Source organism: Pongo pygmaeus, chromosome 12, assembly GCF_028885625.2.
Source record: "Pongo pygmaeus isolate AG05252 chromosome 12, NHGRI_mPonPyg2-v2.0_pri, whole genome shotgun sequence".
Taxonomy (NCBI): domain Eukaryota; kingdom Metazoa; phylum Chordata; class Mammalia; order Primates; family Hominidae; genus Pongo; species Pongo pygmaeus.
Window position 1 is genome coordinate 97,418,332 of NC_072385.2, and position 23,374 is coordinate 97,441,705.

The window sequence follows — 23,374 nt, forward strand, 5'->3', positions numbered from 1 at the left end:
GAGAGAGCTGGAGGAGGAGACTCTGTTCAAAGGGAACAAATGAGCAGGGGATGAGTATGGGTCACTGATGATCTGACATACAGGAAACTAAAGAGCTGTGAGAACCTATCCCTTCTCTACAAATAATTTACAGTGGGATGTTGAATGACTTCCTTCTCTATGTTTTCAATGTCTTCATTAGAGGCAAATTTAACTCTGGCCATTCTTCATTTTTGAATGCCGAAGTCAAAATTATGTCAATACAGTAATAATCATCTTCAAGTTTTATTTTCTAGACTCCCAGAAGCTTGAGGATAAAATGGAAGGCATCTAGTTCAACCTCCTTTCCAACCTAATATAATTCTTCTAAGCATTCCGGGCAGGTGGCCATCCAGACGGAAAGAAATCTATCCAGCTCCAAGGAGCTCTGTCTGCCTCAGGAAGCAGCCAATTCACTACAGAACATCACTAGTTGTGGGAAAGTTTCTTCTTAAATTGAGACTAAATATACCTTCCTGTAGCTTCTACCCATTTCAACCCCCTAGAGTGACTGAAAAAATAGCCGGCCGTACCTCCTATGTGCAGATGGCGCTATGGGACATTTATAATAGTGAACTGAGAATTGTCCATTTTCCTCACTAAAGGACTTTCTCGTTAACAACTGGCTTAGTTTTGATTAATTAGGTTCTCCAATATAATGTACCACCTTCCTTTTCAGGAAGACCCTGAAGGGACATCTGTTACTGTTAGCGATGCTCCATTTATCTCCTTTACTGATTAGTAATACCTTATGTTTGCAAAATATTTCATCCCTTCCTAAGCATCTGCACATAAATTATCACATTCTAATGTCATAGGAAGGTTGCTGCACCAATGTATGTTATCTTCACAAAAATCTTTGCATCTGTTTTATGACACAGTGTAAAGGATATGTCTTAGAGAATCCTAGGTTTGACAGAACAAAGGCTAGGAGATGCCAAGGATTTAACTTATTTTATGAGAAGAAAGAAGGAAAAAGTAATTATCAGAACAAATTCTGGATGTCTCTTCAATTACGGACAAACAACGGATACTTACCTTACCTATGGACCACATATACTCCTAACTTATCCAACCATTTGCATAATCACAGGTACTCATGCAACAAACCTAGAAGCTAAATGCCTGGCACTGGGACTGAGGAAGAAGAGGCTGGAAATTGAGTTAAATAAGGCACAGTTTTAACTCATCCTATTAAATGTAGAACGAAAGCTGAAAAGCATGAGATGACTTAGTCACAAAGATGGCTTGTTGACCTGCAAAAGATGGAAGGGAGGTCATGGCAGAGAAGAGGGGTGAGTAGTCGGGGGAAAACAGACTGTAAACCCTACATTTCCAAGAACAGTCTTCCCCAAAGCCAAGTACGAAGGAGGGACAGTTCTATGGTGGTGCTTTGTAGACTAAAAAGGACAGGACCCGGAGATCCTCATGTTCTCAAGAAAAACTAGTTCTAGGGGGCTAAGTGCATGCCCTGCTACTAGGGTTAAAATGACAGTGGCTCTTCCCCGCAGTCAAGCCAAAGAGAGATGTGTTTGTTACTCCAGACAGCATTGTAAGAATTAAGACTCCTCTTGACCTCAGCAAGAAATGGGTCTGGGTAGATGTGTGATTCCAAACATCAAGGGACCCGGTGGAGCAGTGCTGTGAAGCATGCAATGTTTCATCACATTGAACATGTTGTTTAAGCACCTACAAGATTCACTGCAGAGGATCAAATGATGTGTCTACTCTTGATAGACACCTCACTGCCTGCCTCCGTATCTATATACAGAGGGGCATATTTGCTTATATAGGTCCCAGCCCTCAAAAGTGTACAGGCACCCTTATAGAAAGAATCTATAAGGTTTAACGACTTAACCTGATGACACCTGGTTTTGATATGAGGAAAGATATATATAAATACCAAGTAATGCGAACAGTTCAGTGATTTCTTCCAGAGAAACGGGAAAGGACTAGGTTTCTCATGGGAAAACAAACTGCATGCTCAAAATGTACCTTAGATGATGCTAACAAATGAGGAGAAAACTTGACAAACTAATGGCAAACTAACCTTGTTGGCAAAATACAGCAACCATCTGCAGTGAGTCTGACTTGAGTTTCGTAGCTATCCGGGGGACACGCGGTCTGCTGAACAGGAGGGCATTCCACAGTCCTGCAGTCCACGCCGAAAACTGAAGGGGGCAAACAGAGAGGCACCGTTTATTGTTACATTTACTTGCTTTTGGAGTCCCTAAATGAAATACTAGCTCTTGACAAATTTTCAAAGTCTCCTTGCTTCCAGGAGCCCAGTCCTAGTGTCGGCATGTTACTCCAGTTAATGCTATAGAACTGCAATATTCCTCAAATTTTCTGTGTAAGGAAAGAGGTGGGGATGAGATATTTAAGAGCTACAATGAAGATAGAGAAAGAATTAAACCAGCAGTGGTTACATGGATAGTGACAGTTAGCCAGAGGCATTTCTGATTGATAGAATAGTTCAAGAGATGGATAAAGGATCACTTTTGCTTGGAGCGTTTATCTAGCAGTTAAAAAAAAAAGAAAGAAAGAAAAAGAAAAACCCAAACAAAGAAACAACTGGCCGATGATTAGAAACTTGCAAAGAGGAAATCGCTATAACTCAGAAGTGTTCACAGACCACATCGGAAATGCTGCCACAAGAGCAAGGATGTTAGAAATAATATAAAGCAAGAAACAGCTGGGATACAACAGCACATCAAATGTTGGCAAAGAGGGTGAGTAAACAGTCAAAGATGACTTGGCACATGCTATAAAGTAAAGAGGGCAGATGGGGGGGAATTGGCAAAGAGAAAGATTGGGGCTGAGTGTTGCATTATGAAACTTTTGGCGTTTTGATGCATGTATTCATCTAAAAATAACTTTCTGTTTTATGTATGATGATTGTTTTCAAATGTAATAATTCAAAGTGGCAGATATAGCTGCAAATAAGGTCTCTGACCTTCTCTGGGGAAATGAAGCAGATTGCCATAGTACTATAAATTTTAACCCTACCTCCCCAGTCAAGCATACTTTGAAGGAAAAAAAGAAGAAAAGAGGAAAAGACACGCTCGCTCTCTGAAGGCGCTTATGTACCAGTGGATGATCACTCTGGTTCTCTGACTAGAAGGCCAGAAGTCAAGCTGCCATTAGCCCAAAGTGGCAGATGCACAGGACACCGGTGAGAAGGCCCATCTTCATGTGAAAGGAGAGGCCAGGGGTGGCTGAGGAGGGATCTGCTACCCTCTGATGCAAAGGAACAAGGCTGCTGAGACAGAGCTCGTGCATACCTGGTTTGCACTCATAGAGGTCACAGCACTCTCCCGGCTTCCCTGAGGCTTTTGACACTAGTATGTTCAGGTTTCCCGGCTGGCAGACTTTGCGCAGACAGCCTGCGGGGTTGCACACGCAGCGGCTGGGTAAGGGACAGCACTCCCCGGGAGGAGCATAACCCTCGATCAGAACAGAATCTTCAGGACAACGTGGAGAAAACTGGACTTCACAGCGGGCCTTGGAGCAATCTGGCTTCTCTTCTAAATGGGAGAGAAAGAATTTAGCTTATGCCCAGGGCAGTGTGGGGCACTTTCAACAGAAGAACAAACAGTCCTGATGATCTATTTAAGTAGCCAAAGAGGAGGGTAGGGAAAGAAATTCAGTGTAAACCTTCAAACTTAGTTTAACTAACAATGAAAACCTCACCCAAGATCTGCCCATGACACCAAAATATGAGCCTGAAAATCCCTTCTTCTCCGTCTTCCTACCCACTTGTGTTAAACAATGAACATCTGGAGCAATGACCAAAATGAAGAAAGCTGAAGGGAAGATGCACCCATGGCATGGAGAATCTGAAAACGGGACCCACTCCTTGACTAACTGAAAGATCTTTGAATTCAAAAGAGCTTTAAAGGCTGTTCTTTGAAAACAGTGTACCTTAAAACAAACAAATCATGGCTACTTCAGAAACTGGACACAATGTGTATGACAATCACCATGGAGGAACTCTACCTGCACACTCCGAGTTATCAATGGTATTCTATTAAGAGTCTGTGACTTTATGATGTGGCAGCTTAGCAAGATGGATAATGAGCCAAATTCCCGTGTAATTTCCTGAAATGACACCTGATGTGTTTCTATTTCTAGCAGAGCTCCATCAAACGTACCTTATTCCCCTCTCTCTAATATTATCTGCTGACCCATTGCTGTATCTCAATTTTAGAGATGAGAAAAATAAAACAAGGTGGGTTTACTCAGATTTTACGATGGGGGAGCAAAGCCCTGGCTTCTGGAACCCCAGGCCACAGTTTAGCTTCTTGGGCTGAGTTTTAAGAGACCTATACGAACATAAGGCCCTTGAGGAAAAGATGGAAATAGACTAAAAGACATCATCACAGCCCAGGACCTTTGGTGGGAGATGGGGAGTTCAGGAGACATTAGGTGAAACTGATGCCAGTTAGTACCATGCAATGTTAAGTGTTCATTGGTCTTCCTAAAGTAAAACCCAAACACAGAATTGCGTAGTAGGATAAGACCCAAAAGGTCACCTAGTTTAGTTTTCTCATTTTGTAGATAAAGAACCTGAGGCCCCAGAGCTTAAGTGACCCAGCTAAGGTCATTGGTAAACTTAAAGCAAGAATCCAGGTCTCCTCATTCCATTCCACTCAGGTCTTGATATTATAGCAGTTGATCTCTTTTTAAAACCATGCCTGTTCCTCTAGTCATTTTCTACCTTGATTGCTGTATCTTTCCTCTTCCTTATCTATTTCTTGTCTACCTAAGACATAATATAGGAGACCCTTCATACTTATAGTTCTAGTAAATTCACTGAAACATTGACTGAGCACCTGCTGCTTCGGCAGCTTGGGATATGTCAGTAAAGAGGAAAGACACAGGTTCCTGCCCTCGTTAGTTGATATGGTCGTGGAGGATGACAGAACATAAGTAACAAACATTATAAAGAAGCAAATTATATAGTAGTAAAAGGTGATATGTGCTATGAGGGGAAAACAAGAACTGAGTAAGAGGGAACTGGTATGCTTAGAAGAAGTGGGTAGCAGTTACAATGTGGTGAGAATGGATGGGCATGATTGAGAAGTTTATGGCTGAACAAAGACTTGAAGGAGTGAGGTGACGAGCCATGGAGATACTTCCGAGAAGAGCATCCCAGCAGAAGGAAATGCTGACGCAGGATTGTGTGTCCCAGGAAGAGTAAGAACGTCAGTGTGGCTGAGGCACAGCAAGTGAGAGGAGAAACAGGAGATGAGGTTGGATGAGCAGCAGGGGTACCTGGTCATTTAGAACCCCTTATGCCATTTTCAAGACTGTACCGTTCACTATGAGACAAATTAGAGCATTGATTATATAGAAAGAGGAAGAGAATAATTCAGAAAAACAGGTCCCTTCTTGGAAAGATAGGACTTTGGGAACCTGGGCAACAACAGGAAGGCGCACAATATCTGGGGAGGAAGGAGACATGGGAGGAGGTTGGAAAGGCACTTGGCAAGAAAGAATGTGGAGGAAGACAAATGCTAGCACTGTTTACCACAGCTGGGTACAGGGTGTGTTGGAGAAGGAGATGAGATGGGTTGAGTCTTAATGCTGCCTTCCTTCTGCCACCTACCTTATGACTACACTTAATTTTCCTGTTGGATAGAATACTACTTCAAGGCACCTGTGCCTCACTCAGGGGAAACATTCATTTGCAGGCCTCTACCCTCCCTGTGGCTATCACCCACATGCCAATATCCAATAAGCAGCTTAAAGCAGAATGGAAAATAAAACAGCCTCTGTCCTAAGAGCAGACTTCATTAACACACATGCCATGTGCTTACGTCACAATAACCCCAGAAGGTGAGTTATTATTTGCTCCATTTTACAGATGATGAAACTGAGATTCAGATTTATTTGCCCAAGGTCACACAGCTAGTAAATGGTGATGTGGTGATGTGAAACTGGTCCATTCAGTTCCAGCTATGTTCCTCTGTAATAATATGACTCCTGTCTCAGGAATCACTACTGTGATCCTGAGAAATCAGCTGATTTCTCTGGACACAGCTCCTTCCCTATCAGAAATGTGGTTTTTGTTAAAGCTACCAGGTTAGCTGCATCCCTGCTCCCTCTTACCAGTCTTATCTCATTGCGTGTCTCATGGGAGCTACAGCCTATATGCCACATCTGCTTGGGTCAAACAGGAGTCTCAGAGAACCCATCTAGCCCACTTTCATAGTATAACCCCCCAAGGAACTGCCGTGAGAAGAGAACATGATTAACTAATAAGGAATTCCACTCTCAGAGCCCCATCAGTGTGGAGGAGAATAAATCAAAGAGGTGAGGAGGAGAAGGCGAATCTTGAATGTATGCGGATTAAGCTGGAGTTTGTAAAGTGCATTTGGTAGACTGCTTATCTGGCAAACACATTGTTTTATAATTAAGAAAAGCTTTGTGACTTTCATCGCAAATAGCACTTAATTCCTACTCTTGTTAATTCTCTGTCATTAATATATTCTTATCACAGTCTGTTACATTTTTATTTTACAAAATATTTAGTATGTAATAATCAGAATTTTCAAACATATGCTTCAATTAAACATTTCCATTAAAACCCAACATATTAGATCTTGCTGGTTATCCCACACTTTTTTTTTTTTTTTTTTTTGAGACGGAGTCTTGCTCTGTCGCCAGGCTGGAGCACAGTGGCGCAATCTCAGCTCACTGCAACCTCCACCTCCGGGGTTCAAGCAATTTTTCTGTCTCAGCCTCCTGAGTAGCTGGGACTACAGGTGCGTGCCACCATGTCCAGCTAATTTTTGTATTTTTAGTAGAGATGAGGTTTCACCATGTTGGCCGGGCTGGTCTCGATCTCCTGATGTTGTGATCCACCCGCCTCAGCCTCCCAAAGTGCTGGGATTACAGGAGTGAGCCACCGCGCCTGGCCGGTTATCCCACTCTTTAAGTTCTTTTTGACAGTCCCAACATTGTCACCTCTCGACGTGTGTTTTGCAGTTCGAGCCTGAAGAGATGGATTTATTTCTTAAGAGCTGCCTTTGTAATAAAAGCGGAATAGGGTAGGCTACCAAAGACACAGTCTTAAGTGTAAGTCGATCAGAGTTTGACGGCTAGAAGGGATGTAAGAATGTTAAAAATGTAGCTTAAATCTTATTAAATGCTTTTCCACTTTTCAAGATGATCACACTGGCTTTCTCTTTAATTTATTAATATAATCAGTTGGATTTTAAATCATCCTTGTGTTCTAAGAATAAACTATTTTTAAAGATCCTGTTGAATTTGACTTCCTAACATTTTAAGATTTTTAAATTTATAAACTTGAGTAATGTTCATCTTTAGTTCTCTCTCTTTTATGTTGGCCTTATCCAATTTTAGTTTCAAAGTTACACTAACTCTTTTTTTTTTTTTGAGACGGAGTCTCGCTCTGTCACCCAGGCTGGAGTGCAGTGGTGCAATATTGGTTCACTGGAAGCGCCGCCTCCCTGGTTCACGCCATTCTTCTGCCTCAGCCTCCCGAGTAGCTGGGACTACAGGCGCTCACCACCATGCCCGGATAATTTTTTCTATTTTTAGTAGAGACGGGGTTTCACCGTGTTAGCCAGGATGGTCTCCATCTCCTGACCTTGTGATCTGCCCACTTCGGCCTCCCAAAGTGCTGGGATTACAGGCGTGAGCCACTGTGCCCGGCCTACACTAACTCTTTTAATGAGCTGTTTAGCATTCTACCTGTTTCTCTGCTATAAAACCATTCAAATAACACAGGAATTATCTATTCCTCGATGTTTTCATACAACTCACCTGTGAAACTGTCTGAACTCGGTATGTTTTTTGAAGGGGGAAGGGACAGATTTCTTCTTTGGTTATTCAGGTGTCCTACCTATTTTAGAATTATCATTCCTAACTTTTATTTTAGCAAAAAGTATATAATCCATCTAGATTTTCAAGTTCATTTCATACTTTATTGACCAAGCTTTCTTTTTTGTACTTTATGTCAGTCCTTTTAAGTTTTTGAATCTCTTACTTCTTTGCCTTTCAGATGATTTTGTTAGTTTTCCTCTAGTGTTTTTTTGTTTTTTTTTTGAGATGGAGTCTCACTCTGTTGCTCAGGCTGGAGTGCAGTGGCACAATCTCGGCTCACTGCAAGCTCCACCTCCCGGGTTCACGCCTTTCTCCTGCCTCAGCCTCCCGAGTAGCTGGGACTACAGGCGCCCGCCACCTCGCCCGGCTAATTTTTTGTATTTTTAGTAGAGACGGGGTTTCACCGTGTTAGTCAGGATGGTCTTGATCTCCTGACCTCGTGATCCGCCCGCCTCGGCCTCCCAAAGTGCTGGGATTACAGGCGTGCACCACCGTGCCCAGCCTCCTCTAGTGTTTTAAGATTAATGCTCGGTTCATTTCTATTTGGTTGTCCTATAACAAACACATTTCTTAGAGTTATTATACAAACAATTTTAATTATGCTTTGAATATTTCAATCAAATATTGCTTTGGTTATATTCTGATTTTTGATATGTATTGCTTTCAATGTGACTTGTTGCTAAGTAATTTATGTTTCCTTTTTAAAGACTTTTTAGAAGAGTGATATTAAATTTCTGCATAGGTAGATTTTGGGGAGCTTTCTTTTTTAATTTATAGTCTTACTGCCTGGTTGCCAAAGAATGTAGGCTGTACAATTCTCTACTTTTGTTAACTTCTTGAGTTTTGTATGTTTTTGGTTTTTAGCACATGTGTGTATGTATGTGTGGCCTTGTAACCAATATTAAAATAGATGGGTATTTGAAAAGAACATATATCCTCTGTTTATTACATATAATCTTGCATATCTATTAAATCAAGCTTAATTATGACATTCTGATTACCTATACCTCACATTTTTTATCTGATTTCCAAGAGGGATCTGTAAAACGTACTACGAGCCAGTAACTTCTCTTCAAATTTCCAGCACTTACTTTAATTTTTCAAAGCTATGTTTTTAACTTCATGACTAGCAGGCATAAGATTCAAGCTTTCAAATTGTGAAGTTATGCTTTCAAATAATTTAGATTTCCAAAGTCTCCATCTTTCTTATTTTGTAATTAACATTCCTTTTTCTCTTCTTTCAACCCTCTATTCACCTTTCAATAAATTATCTAGAATCCCTACTCACTCCGCATCTTCCTCTGCCCCGAACTAGTCATCAGCTTGTCACTTAAATGTAGTACAATTACCATAACATCAGGAATTGTTTTTCTAAAACCTTTTTTTTTCAGCCTTTTCTATAAATTCTCCCATCAGATTTTATTTATTCTTCTCCGTCTCTATTCTATGTTTTTTCCATGGAGAAAATAAGGATAAAACTACAGCCACTCCGTCAATTAGAAGGTTTTTCTGACATTACTTCTGAATTTTTAATTTTACCTATTTGAAAAGAAGTCTCTCCTAACTCTTTCCCTATGGTGTCTAATAGATCTATATATAATACTTAAACTAACTTTTATGTCTGATTACACTGATAACAGTGCAACAGACATTTAAAAAAAAAAAAAGCCTGCCCAGATATAGAAAGACCAAAGTGACAATATCACTTGCAACAGAAGTAATTATGGAAAAATAACCTGGTTTCATCATCTTAATAATGTTTAAGAAGTTAGTATTAAAATATTGACAGGCTCACCCAATATAAAATGATTTTACCATAACCCTGGAAAGTTTCTACCAATCCTGGTCACTTTAATGTGTATGATTGGATCTTGGCCATTTTCAGGCCCTCTTCAGGTCCATATGTCAAGAAAGTATAGGTTGGTGCAAAAGCAATCGCCGTTTTTGCCACTGAAAGTAATGACAAAAACTGCGATTACTTTTGCACCAACTTAATACAATCATGATCTACAAGAAGCAAATGCATGCAAGAGTTTCTGCTTAAAAGCAAATTTAAATAAAACACAAAGACAAATGAAAAACTACTGGTGGTAAGAGGAAAAAAAAGAAGATAAAAATTATATTGGCAGATTACCATTATTTCTATTATAAATTTTGTAGAGTCCCATACATCTGACACTGAAAACTTCTATTTCGAAATCTCTTCTCATTCTTCACTCTCTCTCTCTCTCTCACACACACAACACACACACACACACACACACACATACACAGTGAGATACACAGCCATCCTGAGACAATCCTTGGGCGGTTCAAGCTACTTCGGGGAATTCAAGGGACCCCAAATTTGGATTACATTTGATAGCAGAAAATTTAGTAGGTAGAACACAAAGTCAAGAGACGAGTCTGGGGTCACTGTTTTTTCCCACACCTCCCTCTGATGTCTTTTATAATCTAAAGCCCTAGAGTAGCTGTGGTATCAGCCTAGAGTATCACGGGCCCTTGGTCACTCGGTAGCACAGGCAGACCAACCTTGAGAATTACAATTCTGGAGAACACAGACAATAAAAAGCTACACAGCACTGTGCCAGGTTGTGATAAAGGTTTTGCAGCATATTCAGTGATACGGGTGCCATGTGTCAGCCAAGTGAGTGAAGGAAGGTATCTCTGACATGGCATTGGAACACAGGCTTGCATCAAAGAAGGGAGAAAGCACACAAAAAACAAAGCAAGAGTGTTCCAGACACAGGGAATGGCAAAAATTGTGGCTCTAAAGCAAGAAGAAAGGGCCTACTCTTCAAGTGGAAAACAGACTTCACGATTATTAATAAGAAATCTAAACTGATGCAATTAATAGGCAGAAAATACCAATAAAGACTCAACAAGAAAAATGTTTTGATGGATAATGCTTCTTATTAAGCATTAAATTCTCATGGTCACGCTGGAGAAATGAAAGAAATCTCTACTAATTGAGCATCTCCTACGTGTGGGGCATGCCTCTACTGATTCTCATGCGCCTTTGTACTCCCGTGTGAAGAAGAGATTATATCTTCATCTCTACTTGACAGATGAAGAGACAGACCCAGAGAGGATAAGAAACTTGGCCAAGGTCACAAAGCAAGTGGCAGAACTGCCAAAGCCCACGATTTTCCCACTAGTCCATAATGCCAAAAGCAAGAAGAGCTTCAACTTTCCTACTCAGCGTTGCTGGTATCTGTATGTTTACTCAATAGCTACATTTTTGCTTAAATACAGAGGACAAAATTAATTTGCAAAGATAAAGAGGTTCAGTGTGTTTAGCATATCCTCATTACTTTCTTGTTGGCTGTCCTATTTCACTTGTTCCTTGGCCTTAGAGATATCATGTGATAAAAGGAGGAACTTTCTTATATTCAGCATTACTTTGTCCTTAAAACTTTTATTACAAATGTAATATGTATGTCATCCCTAAGTTTTTAAATTTAGAGACTGACTCCTTTAAAGTTACACTGTGAATTCTTTTCATACACATTCCATGATTTTATCATAACCTTTTTTGGCAAGCTTTGCTGTGAAGACTTGTTCCGCACAATCATAACCCCAAGGGGAAAAAATTAGACTTGTTGATACAGTCCCAGAAATATTTCATATTTCAAGCTCGTTCAGAAACACCCACTGCACTTTCCCAGCACTATCTTAGACTCTGAATTTAGGATTTAACAGCGACGGAATCTTTGCAGAGTCTTTTCTTGGTGGTTTGTCAAAAATGCCATATTAAATTGTTTTTGACTACCTAATAAAGCTAGTTTGCATCACAGTGCAGTATAACTTAGCCAAATATAAAGGGAAAAAAATGATCTGTAAGACTGTAACATGATTCTTTAATTCAGTGGTTCTCAACCCTGGCTGTGCATTAAAATCACTCACAAAGATTTTAAAAATACCACTGTCTGGATCCCACCTCAAACCAATTAAATCAGAAATTCTGGGGGAGGAGCCTGGGCATTAGTACTTGTTTAAATAGCTCCCAGGGTGATTCTATTGTGCAATTGGGCCTGAGAACCACTGCCTTACTCCAAGCAAACAGAGAATCTTTACAATGAAGCTCCCTATTGACAGTACAGCTTCGCCAAGGGCATGTTCAAACACCCTGGCAAGCCACAGCTGGCCAAGTGCCAAAGAAGCACTGAGCCCTCCAGATCTCTGCCTGCCACCAGGTTTAAGGCATATATCGGCCCCACCGTGCCTCTAGGAATCTCCTGAACCACACATCTTTTCTTCCCAAAGGATGTTATGGAATTGCGTTCATAATGATGCTTTAGATTAGAGATTTGTTACTTAAAGTGTGGCCCCTAGACCAGTAGTAGCCTCAGCATCACCTGGGAGCTTGCTGGAAATGCAGAAACTGAGACCTCACTCCAGTCCTACCGAATCAGAATCTGCATTTTAGCAAGATGCACAGTAAAGTTTGAGATGGATTGCTCTAAAGTGGTGGTTCTCAAACAATGATCCTTGGACCAGCAGCATCAGCATCTCCTAAGGAGCTCGCTAGAAATCCAAATTCTAAGGCCCACCAGACCTACAGAATCAGAAATGCTGGGAGTGGGGCTCGGTAATCTGGGTTTGAACAAACCCTAGAGGTGATTCTCATGCATACTATAGTTTGAAAATTTACTGCTAGAATAATGACTTTCAACCCTGGCTGCCCATTAAAAACCCTAGGAGAAGATTAAAAATCCAGAAGCTCAGAGTGCACCCCAGACCAATTCCAATTAAACAGAATTACTGGAAGTGGGACCCTGGTATCGGTATTTTTTTTTTTTTTTAACAGTTCCCCAGCTGACTCCAATGTGCAGTCAATGCTGACCCACTCTTCTAGGGACCCTCGACCCCTTCATCCTCTACACTCCCAGGAGATTTAAAGCTGCTTTAATTCTTAGGAAATCGGATCCAACTAGTGCTCCCTGGAATCTTCCTGGAAAAGTCAGAGCTTCCTGGGAGGAAGAAAAAAAAGTTCAGAGTGGCTTCCAGGATTTGCCTTTTATGGGAGGTAGTGGGGTGGAAGGACTGGGGAGTGGGAGAGCCGGATGCCAAATGTGGCCTGTTTGCATCCTACTGAATTTTAAAACAGTTTTCAAATATTTACTGAGTTCAGAGACATTTTATTTCATCTGTTAATTCACACCAGAAAAATATATCCAACTTACTCCCAGAAAAAATTGCCATTCAAATAATTATATTTATATATTCACATACCATAACAAATTTCAAAATGTAACAATGAATTTATTTTTTAAAAATCTGGCAATAAAATAAGGCCTAAGGATGGTTTAGATAAATGTAAAAAGAACTAAAGATTGGTTTCAAAATGTTTAATTTTACCTAATAAACTACAGTCTTCTCTGAATACCTCCCCCACCAAACACATTTTGCCATAAACACTGACCCACAAAAAAGGAATCAAAATTATTAGAGAATGGGACAAATGACTAATGAGGTAAATTAAACGAACTAAATTTATATAGCCAGCTCAGCAACATTTTAAGAAGACTCTGTATAACAGCTTGAAAATGTCACAGAGGCATAAACATTAGAAATTAAGAACTCCCCAGGTGATGTTTACTGGAAGGTGGCATCCATTTTAGAATAACAAATAAAACCTCTATCAATTTTTCCTCCACTGAGGAAGGGACACGGTAATTTGGTTCTTCCTTTGTGCAACAATGACAGCAATGTGAAAAAAGTACATAATAAAATGTCAGATTTTAATATGTCAGAGTGAAGGGTCCGGTGTTCATCTGTAAAATGAGGGGCTGGCCCTTGTGGGTGTCTCCTATGAACATATTCCAACCAGATGTTCTGAGAGCCCTTCCTATGCAGTCAGGTTCCAAGGATGCTCAGTTCCTGCTCATTCAAGGAAGACCGACAAATGCTTGCTGAATTAAAGGAGCAGCCAGTCATGTTCCTTTAAACCTCCAGTATTTGTCAACACTCTAGAGTTTTTAGTAGTGTAGTAGAAAGTGTGATCTTACGTGATTTTAAAGACAAGGAACAATAAACCAAGGGTATTATCAGTAATATTGTCAATAAATTCCCGAGTCCCAGAGGTGGCATATGGATTTCAGACGTTTTTAGAAAGACTTCAAAGAGTATCATGTGTTGATCTGAGATTTCTGAAAGTGACTTTACTTATGTAATTAAAATGATATAGCAAGAATAAAAAGAGGGTGCTGAATAGAGTGTACAGGGCATAAAGACATTTATTCTACAAGATTGTCTTGGAGAGTAAAAGAATATATACTTTTTCATATTATGTAAAATATAAAGTGTATAAGTATAAAAAAAATTCCATACATATATGTGTATATACATACATACACACACACACACAGTACTCATAGGTCCTTATGTTTTCTCCTCAGTTTGTTTTAAACCTAACACCTAACGTGATGTCCCAAGGCACAGATGTAATCACTCCATGCTTGCTATGACTCATAAAGGTAAAGTTGATTCTGAAACACAGACACACACTCATAGGTATAGGTACACACACACACACACACACACAGTCCTCTTACATGCCAAAAGTTTTACTCTCAAGTGCTGTTTCTCTGTCAGCTTCCATTACTTTCTCTTTATAAATTGTCTCCACTCTGGAGAGAAGGAAGGAAGCAGCCTTATATAGGTAATTTCTCCTGGAGACTGTTCTCAGCTATTTCTACATTCAAGATGTGTGGATGAGCCCTGTTTACAAAGTTGTCAAATTGACAAGATGGCATATAATGGTAAGGAGTGCCTCCAAAAACAAAGACCTCCCAGTGTTTATACCCATACCATAAAGGCTCTCCCTGGTGAGAAAGTGCTTCTGCAGGCCCCTCCCAGAGGTGGGCATGCCTCTGAGAACAGCCTCATTCCGGTCCCAGGATGCCTTCTGTGAAGGCATCTCCACCCTTCTGGGCCATTCCTTCAGCTCCAGCAAATTTCCTAATCAGACTTGCACTGGGGCAAGCTCCCGATGGAGCCCCGCGTTTCTATGCCCTGTTTGTGTCCTTTGTGTATCCACCACAACTGCCAAGAGGGCACCCAGAGACTACAAATATGTGAGCTGCAGCTGAGCAAAGGGATGTGTTTACTTTCCATCCTGAACTACAACTTGACCTGTAGCAAAAACAAAAATACTGCAATGTGTATTTTTTCCCAGAAATGATAATTATAGTACTCCAAACATTTTCCAAACTTCAACTACCAAAACAGAAAAGGCATTTCAACAAATAATTTATTAAATAGGTACTTATATTCTTGGTAGCCCTTACATGGAAATCATACTTTTTTTCCCCTTCATAGCCATTAAAGGGCTTGGCTTCTGGCTCAAAGCCATCTTCCAGGGCAAGATGGGGTTCAACCTCCCAAGCAGAGGTAGGCGGAAAAAGTACTCCCTGTTCATCACAGTCAGCATAGGTTTATAAGCACCTTCTTCTATTTCAAAATACCAGCAATTTAAGCAGTGCAGTGTGTATATGGAGGAACTTTTGCACATCTGGCTGATGGGATGTGCTGGAATGGAAGCCTAAGGCTAGATACACCCTTGGTCCCAAACACAGGAGGTACAGTACTTATACTCCTTTCAGCAGCATCATGAGAACCTCAGCTTATTTTAACAACTCTCTCTGAAGGGAATGCTCCCTCACCTGGTCCCTTACTTCTAGTTCAAGTCTTTTTGATCCCAGGACTCCCATCAGGGTACACCCTTGTAACTACCACTGTCAGGCTTCCCAACTCTATTTAGACCACTGGTTCTCAAAACTGAGCAAGTCAAACGCTAAAAAGCACAGATTGCCAAATCTTATCCCCAGTTGCTGAATTAGCTGGTCTTGGGTGAAGCCTCAGGATGTGCGTTTCTAACAAATTTACAGGCTCCTGATGCTGCTGTCTAAGCACCATGCTTTGAGAACTACTACTTTATACCATATCCACTTGCAAACATCAGTCTCTTGTAAGCTCCACCATCTTCTCTCCTCCCCCTAAAAATAGCTGCTTTCTCTCTTTCTGTATGCTGGTCTGTCTTTTCCATAAATGCACAGTACAGCTGGCTCAAGGTATAGAGGACAGTGACAGGCTTGATGGACCTGAACAAGAGCCGTCCCAGCCAATCTCATCCTCTTCTATACCATACAGCAACCCATACAGAGCCCAGCATCTAGGCCTGAGAGAGAATTCAGAGAGGAGTACGATAGAGGGAACAGGCAAACTGTTGAGGCTTCCACAGCAAGAAGAAATCATGATTGCTTCCAAAGTGAACACTGTGTTCTGTGTCAGTGTTGCTCCCATATAACAGGATTCTCTTCCATTTTCAAATGTCACAGGACATCATGATTCCACAAATAAGTCTCAACAGATTACGGTGAAACAACTCTCACAAAGCCACATGCCAGTAGTTGGGAATTTGTGTTATTTGCAATAAGAGTGTCATGAAATTTAATTCTATAAATGTTATGGGGATTGGGCTCCACACAGGTGCTAGGGACCTAAGTTCCTTTCAGCTTTTTTGCCCTCAATCCCTATGGTGTAGCCCTTGTCCATATGGTATTCCAACTGTGGGAGAGGGGAAAGGTAGAAGGGGAAGGCGCAACTCTAAATGGCATTATGGGAAAAGGAGCACTGTCATTTCTGCTCACTTCGTGGACCAGGACTCAGTCACGTGGCCACATCTCTCTCGACGGTGTCTTTATTCTGGGTGACTGTATCTTTAAACATTTTATATCTATGCAAGAAGAGGAGAATGAACACATGTATATGGGAACAATTAGAAACTTTGCAACAAGTTTTCTAAGACAATGAACTGTAAGAATAATGGAAGTATTTTGCCTTAAGAGTGAATGTAAGTAAAGCATTCTGAAGAATCACTTGAGAAACACTCAAACAAGCAATATGTGTACTTCTTACCAAAGCTCTACATCTATTTGTTACAAGATAGAAGATTCTTATTCATTAACTTCAGGAATATTTAACCAACTGCTAAATAAGAGACACTATAATAAGTTGGGTATTTTAATAAAAGCAATGATGTATAGAAAACCCTTTGTCATCCACAAGCCCAGATTTTCTGTACATATGAACTTTAAGCAGAAAGCCCAGGCTTCTTTTGCAGTATTCTATAGCTCAGAATTTTCAACAAATCAATCTAATCCTTCCTACAAAAAAGATGAATTAGAGATTTGAAGCTTTAACTACAAGAGAATAGGGGAATCAATATTACATACAAATGTGGGAATAATTCTGTCTACAAGACTTACGTGTCAAAGGAGAAGAAAAGTTGTCTTACTCAGAAATTCGTAGATATGAGTAAAGAAAACAGTGACTTAGAAAAGCCAAATGACTTGCCCAAGGGTCACTTACCTATGAATGTCAAGGCAGTGCCAGAAGCCCAGTCTCCTGGGGAATCCTGCACTGCTTCCATTAAAACACACAGTCATCATCCTAACCTTCTCATTTTTCAGTCTGTAGTCTGCATCTTTCCCTGATAGTTATTTGATCTCTTACATAATATTTAAAATTGCTTAGAATCTAGCTGAAAAAGTGTTTGATTACAAAGTTCCTTTATCTTGAAATCAGCTAAATATACAAACCAAACCAAGACAAAAATAACCCTTTATTAGTGGAGTGGCTAAGAAAGGTCAGAAGAGCAACCTTTGGTCATAGGACAGCTGTAGTGCTGTCCACCAGCCAGGTGCTGATAGGCTACCCACCCACACAGGCGGAGCCTCGCCCCCTGAGACACAGTGAACAAATGGGCTAGGAATGGGAGCAAGAGAAGGCCTGCAAGATGGAATACAAGGGCAATCTGTCCATAGACCAAGGGTCTTGGGGCTGGAGCCCCAGACAGAGAGAGTGACCATGAGGAACAACCTAGGGCCTCCATACCATAGGGACTTCTCTGTAACAACGAAATCCCCAGAAGTTTAGACCTTTGGCAGTCTCCTTAACCCATTCAGAAGATGAAGTCCAGCCAGAGAAAAGTAGAAGCTCTTCCACCAGAGCCACTGGTAAGACTAGACAGGGTCTCTCAACATGAAAGATGGTAGAAGGCTTAATGTGGAAGTTGTGTGTCTGCTTCAGGCCTTGGCTTGTTATGGCTCCTACCTCTGAAAGCTTTCTGTCTACAAGACCCTCTCATGCTGCCATGGCTTCCTCACAGTTCAAACAGTGCTTCTCTGCTCTTGTTCTGATCCTTGGTTTTGTGAGGGAAGTGAATTACCTGAACATCTCCTGTTGATGGTTGAAAGACTCTATCCCTATACTGAGTGGATGCGTCTACCTCCCTAGTCTTGTGAAGGCACTGCAGATCTCCTGCCTAGCAAATGAGGGGGATGAAGCCGCCTTCTCTATTTCTTCCCCATTTTCTCCTCTTCCTTTTCTTTTTTTTTTTTTTTGAGACGGAGTTTCACTCTGTCACCCAGGCTGGAGTGCAGTGGCGCCATCTCGGTTCACTGCAACCTCTGCCTCCCAGGTTCAAGCAATTCTCCTTCCTTAGCCTCCTGAGTAGTTGGGATTATAGGCGCACACCACCACGCCCGGCTAATTTTTGTATTTTTAGTAGAGATGGGGTTTCACCATGTTAGTCAGGCTGGTCTTAAATTCCTGACCTCGTGATCCACCCGCCTCAGCCTCCCAAAGTGCTGGGATTACAGGTGTGAGCCACTGCGCACAGCCCCTTTTCTTACCATTTTTAAAGTCACTGCTACTCTCATTTTCAGGAAAGTCATTTATTAAAATTTGGGGTTTATGTCAATGCTATCCTTTGTCCATGTTATAATTAAAAAACATTAAAATGTGTCTTGAATAGGGAAAGCACTACACATACAAAAAAGGAGCCTTGTGGGAGGTCAGATATAAACAAGGGGGAGTGGTAGTACCACAGGTTTTCTTTAGTGATACTGGGAGCTTGATGGACTAGCTCAATGTGAATTTCTATTCTAAGTAATTTTTAACAACAGATTAAGAAGCCACCTTTTGTCCCTGACTTACTGCCCATTTTCTGAGCTCCAGGATCCAGGCTATTGCTCTAATTCCTAGTTCTATTTGGACATAGCAGTTCTTCACTATCTTCCCTATTCAAGATAATTTCTTCCAAAGAGGCTAAGGGAATCCCATAGCTAGATATTCTATATTTAAAAAACATACACAATGTTTGATACAGGTGGCTATCGATACATGCTAGGGATTTTACTTGATCTCAAAGACTTAAATAAGAGACTTGAGACATCTCAATGACCTTCAAGATTAATGATTGTAACTCAAAAAGGCAATTCAGTCAAGGTATCATTACTGGGCCTCCTATAAAAAAGGGATGGATCATAACTGCCCCAGAAAGTGAAATTTTACATTGGCCAGTACACTCACTGAGGTATTTCCAGAAATTGCTCTTCTTGGTTCTGGACTATGCATTTCAGAGATTCAATCTATTGCCAAATACAGCACGCCGGCTTTTTAATTGGTCCCAGATTTCTGTTTTTTGGTGAAGAATCATCACTTTCTAGGAACTTGTTATTCCTCTGCACTCCCATCACCAGGCCTTCTTTTACAAAGAAAACAGTTTTGACTAGTTCAAGACTTCCTACATATGTGATAATGGGCTAAAAACAATTGGGTGGTTGGCTTGTCATCAGCTAAGTGATTTTCCCCTGCACAGGGGCTTCACCTGATTCAAATGACAAATCACTACATGACATGGATCCTCTGGGTCACTGTTTCATAAATAACTGAATTCATGAATGTTAAAGCAATGAATTGCAAGGGTCTACTCTGTTGGTTTCTGAGTAATAAATCTTGTATAATTCATGGTTGTTCGTATTTAGCAATAACCTCATACCTAACTCTTCTACCCATTACCCACTTAAGAATGCATCAGAAGGCACCACCTCATCTGAGCATCTGATAAGAATGTTGCTGACAATGGAATTTGTCACCAGTAAGCCTCCTTTTGAGTCAGAAAAGGATTTTTCAATTTGTAATTACAACGGCACTCTGGAATCTAATTTCCGTTCCGAATTATGTTATTGTGAAGCAAGAATTATTAAATTAAGACAATGATTCTACATTGGAAAATAACTTAGACTAACTTCCAATAATAATTTAAAAGTAAGTAATCTAAATTTAACCTGCTAGAAATATGTAAAGCTAATACAGTTCTTCAAGTGAGTTTTCAGTAATGAGTCTAACACTGACCTGTACCAGTACTCCTAGTGAAATAGTTTTAACATGAAAATTCTGCTCAGCAGTTGATCTTCTGATACTATTTCTGAATGAATATATCTAACAGTTGAGGGCTTACCATCAATATGTTTAGTTTGCTAGAGCTGTTTATTAAGGCTGGGAACCACATTATCTTTATATTGCTCAGAAAGCCAAGTGGTATTCATTCTTTCATTTGCAAATGTTCCTGAGCAGCTACTTGACCCACAGTGAGTATGATACCCAGTCCCTCACCTCCACAAACTCACTACTGAGCTCGGAAGAACAAGAGGAACATTAGCTAGCATGGATTGATCTCAGCCATGGACTCAGTCCTGGGCCTGTCATTAACTGCTTATGTGATTTGGACAATTATTTTCATCTCAATGGGCTTCCGTGTCCTCTTGTACCAATAGGAAGGGGAGCATATGAATCCTAAGGTTCCCTGCACTCCAAGAAGAGAGAACAAGAGAGGAAATAATTTAACAAAAGAAAACAATAATCAAAGAGGTGACTGCAGGCAATCTGTTATATTTTGGGGGTAGGTACATATGATAACACATTCATACAATTTGTAAAGATCAAATCAGCGTTAAGTGAGATATCCATTGAGGCACATGAGTGGCAGGAACAAAAAGGATTGTGACTAGAGAAAGGAGAGACTAGGGTGCATGGCAACTGTTGATAAAACTTCATGGAGGACGTGAGAAATTTTTATAAGGGTTTTGAAATACAAATACGATTTAAAGCAGGTAAAGTGAGGATGTTGGGAGTAGAGACTAAAAGTAAAAGGAGAGTGATGTGTGATGTAGCACAGTGGCCATGCTCCCATATGTCCTACTTCCCAAGGACACAGCCCTACTGTGGATGAGCATACCATGGCCTTATCTGCCTCTGTGCTTTTCATCAGATATGTCCATCTCCTACAATTCTCTTCCCCAACATTCATCCCTCTGGCCAGAGTGCTACCACCTACCATCCAACATTTACTGAGCAACCATGACATCCTGGGCACTTTGCTAGAGATCTGGAGAGACAAGGTTGAACAATACATGGTTCCCACTCTCAAAGGGCACTGTGGTCATCTTTAAGCAAAAGCCTTCTCCTCTGTGAATATCCCTTCACCTCTGCCTCCCCTACAAGTTGGATTCCTTCTTTCAGTCTATTTTCATACACTTTATGCACAACCTACTTTATAAAATGTTCACATTGCATCATTAATTATTTACACTTATATCAGGGTAATCCATGACCAAATGTGATTTCCACGAGGACTGGGCCTGAGTTTCATACATTTTTGTTTCCTTGTAGCCCAACATAATGCCTAGACCACAGCAGGCAGGAAATCAGCTATTATATCCTTTACTGACACCTTCTACTATTCTTAAATCTCTTTTTTTTTCTCTATTTCTTTCTGTCCACCTACCTACGGACCTGTCTGTCTAGTTTGTTCCACCACTTACTAATACTCTGTGGGCCTCAGTCACCTTTCCTAGCTTCAGCTTCCTCATCTATAAAATAACAAAAGTCTCTACCTCACTGACTTGTTGAGAGGTTTAACTAACACATCAATGGCTTAGACTAATACCTGGCGCATAAGTAAGCATCTATTATTAGTTCTGATTATCATTGGCTGCTGACCTTTAAATAGTTACAAAAGATTCTGGGATCTTTTTATAAATCATGGAACCCAGTCAACAATGTAAAGTCTAACAATCAAAAGATACAAGGGCAGAGGACTCAAATACTTTAGTACCATAATCAGGTAGCACCAACCCAAAGTATGCAAAAACATATCAAGTTTACAAAGCCTTCCTATCCTAGCTACAAAACAATCGCAAAAGGCCTGAACTCTTTTACTGTGTAATTATTACCATTATCTTACTTTGGAAATGTCTGTACACAATGAATTGCACATTACTATAATACGTACTTCAACCACATAGATCTTGTTAACAAAGGAACATTGTAAAGTGGATACGGTGCTTGAGTAGTTGAGCAGAGGGTGTGTCTCAAGGTGTAATTAACTTTATGGACTATTCAAAGGTCTCCAGGTACAGCATGATAATTATTTTAAATAGCTAAAAATGTGCTCTATCGGAAGCCCTAGGTGGTCATATGGTTCAACGAGTCCAAGCTGACTCTAGCTTAGGGTCCCCAGTATAGCACTACTTACCTTAAATAGTATGCTGAAATTCTTCAAATCAGTTCTGAAAACAAACTGCCTAAATTTATTTATAATTTTTAAAGGGCTATGGTACATTAAAATGAATTTGAAAGTACCCAAGAATCTCTGATTTAGACAATTAAGAGATCACACAAAGCTGTAAAATACTCTAGTATGGAAGTAATTCCTTTCTTACCTAAGCACTCTAAATTCTGTTTCCATTATATATGCTACTTATATGCTTAAAAGCTCATTTGAAAGAAAGTAAAGCAGGCTTAGACTGGATAATGCACTGCAGTATTTCTGTAACCAGTCCTTGGTGTGACATATTTAAGGAAACTGAGGAAATATGACAACAAAAGACAACGGACTAGAATTAAGAAAGGAAATTTCAGCCCCAGAGCCATTACTGACTTTGCAATAACAGCTCCTATGAGAACAACCATTTCTGAAGTATTAAATGAAGCATTTAGGGAGTTATAGCGTAAGCATCCCAGGAATAAAACTGGCATAATTAAATCTGGGGAATTTAATTCACGAAGCTGATTTATGCCACATATTTTTAATTTTTCTACCTCAAGAATCGTATCATTAAGGAAGCAAAAACATAGCATCATAATACTATCAGAAGCAGAGCTTGCCCCTTCTGCAATGGTAAATTACTACCTAAATTCATGGTGAATCTGAAGAGCCATAAGTAGTGAAATAACTCTTACAAACACCAGCAGCTGCTGAGAGCAAAGCTTCTCAGGCTACACAGTTATTGGAATCCAATCCTGGATATTCAGGATTTCAAATGGCACTTAAAACTATTCAATTACGCAGGGGGAGAAAGGTTTACCACCCTGCCACCTTTTATTAACTACACGCTCTATTAACTGGTACAGGTATATCCCCGCATATACAGTACTATACTAACAGACATTCAAATTAAAGACTGAGTGCTACTAAAGTATCCTAAAGATTTTTTTTTAATTAAAAACATTAACTATATTGAATATATAAGATAAAACTGCAAAATAGACAAATTCCCCAAGAAACAAAATAATAGGACTTATAAATTCAACTCAATAAAATTGTTCTTCAAAGTCACCTTAGGAAGCTATCTAGTATCCCAATTCTGCC

At 40.2% G+C, this 23,374-nt stretch overlaps 1 protein-coding gene across 5 annotated transcripts in view; it reads right to left on the reverse strand.

Annotated features, from left to right (window-relative positions):
• Positions 1–23,374, reverse strand: part of CRIM1 (cysteine rich transmembrane BMP regulator 1) — a 195,843-nt gene that overhangs the window by 106,016 nt on the left and 66,453 nt on the right. For 4 of the 5 annotated variants that reach the window (XM_054473409.2, XM_063648817.1, XM_054473424.2 and 1 more), the window contains 2 exons: positions 3,303–3,545; positions 2,069–2,189 (listed from right to left, as the gene is read on the reverse strand). In XM_054473409.2, the coding sequence (XP_054329384.1) occupies positions 2,069–2,189; positions 3,303–3,545 (364 nt within the window). The remainder of the gene's footprint in view (positions 1–2,068; positions 2,190–3,302; positions 3,546–23,374) is intronic. The other variant, XM_054473428.2, reaches the window with a different exon arrangement.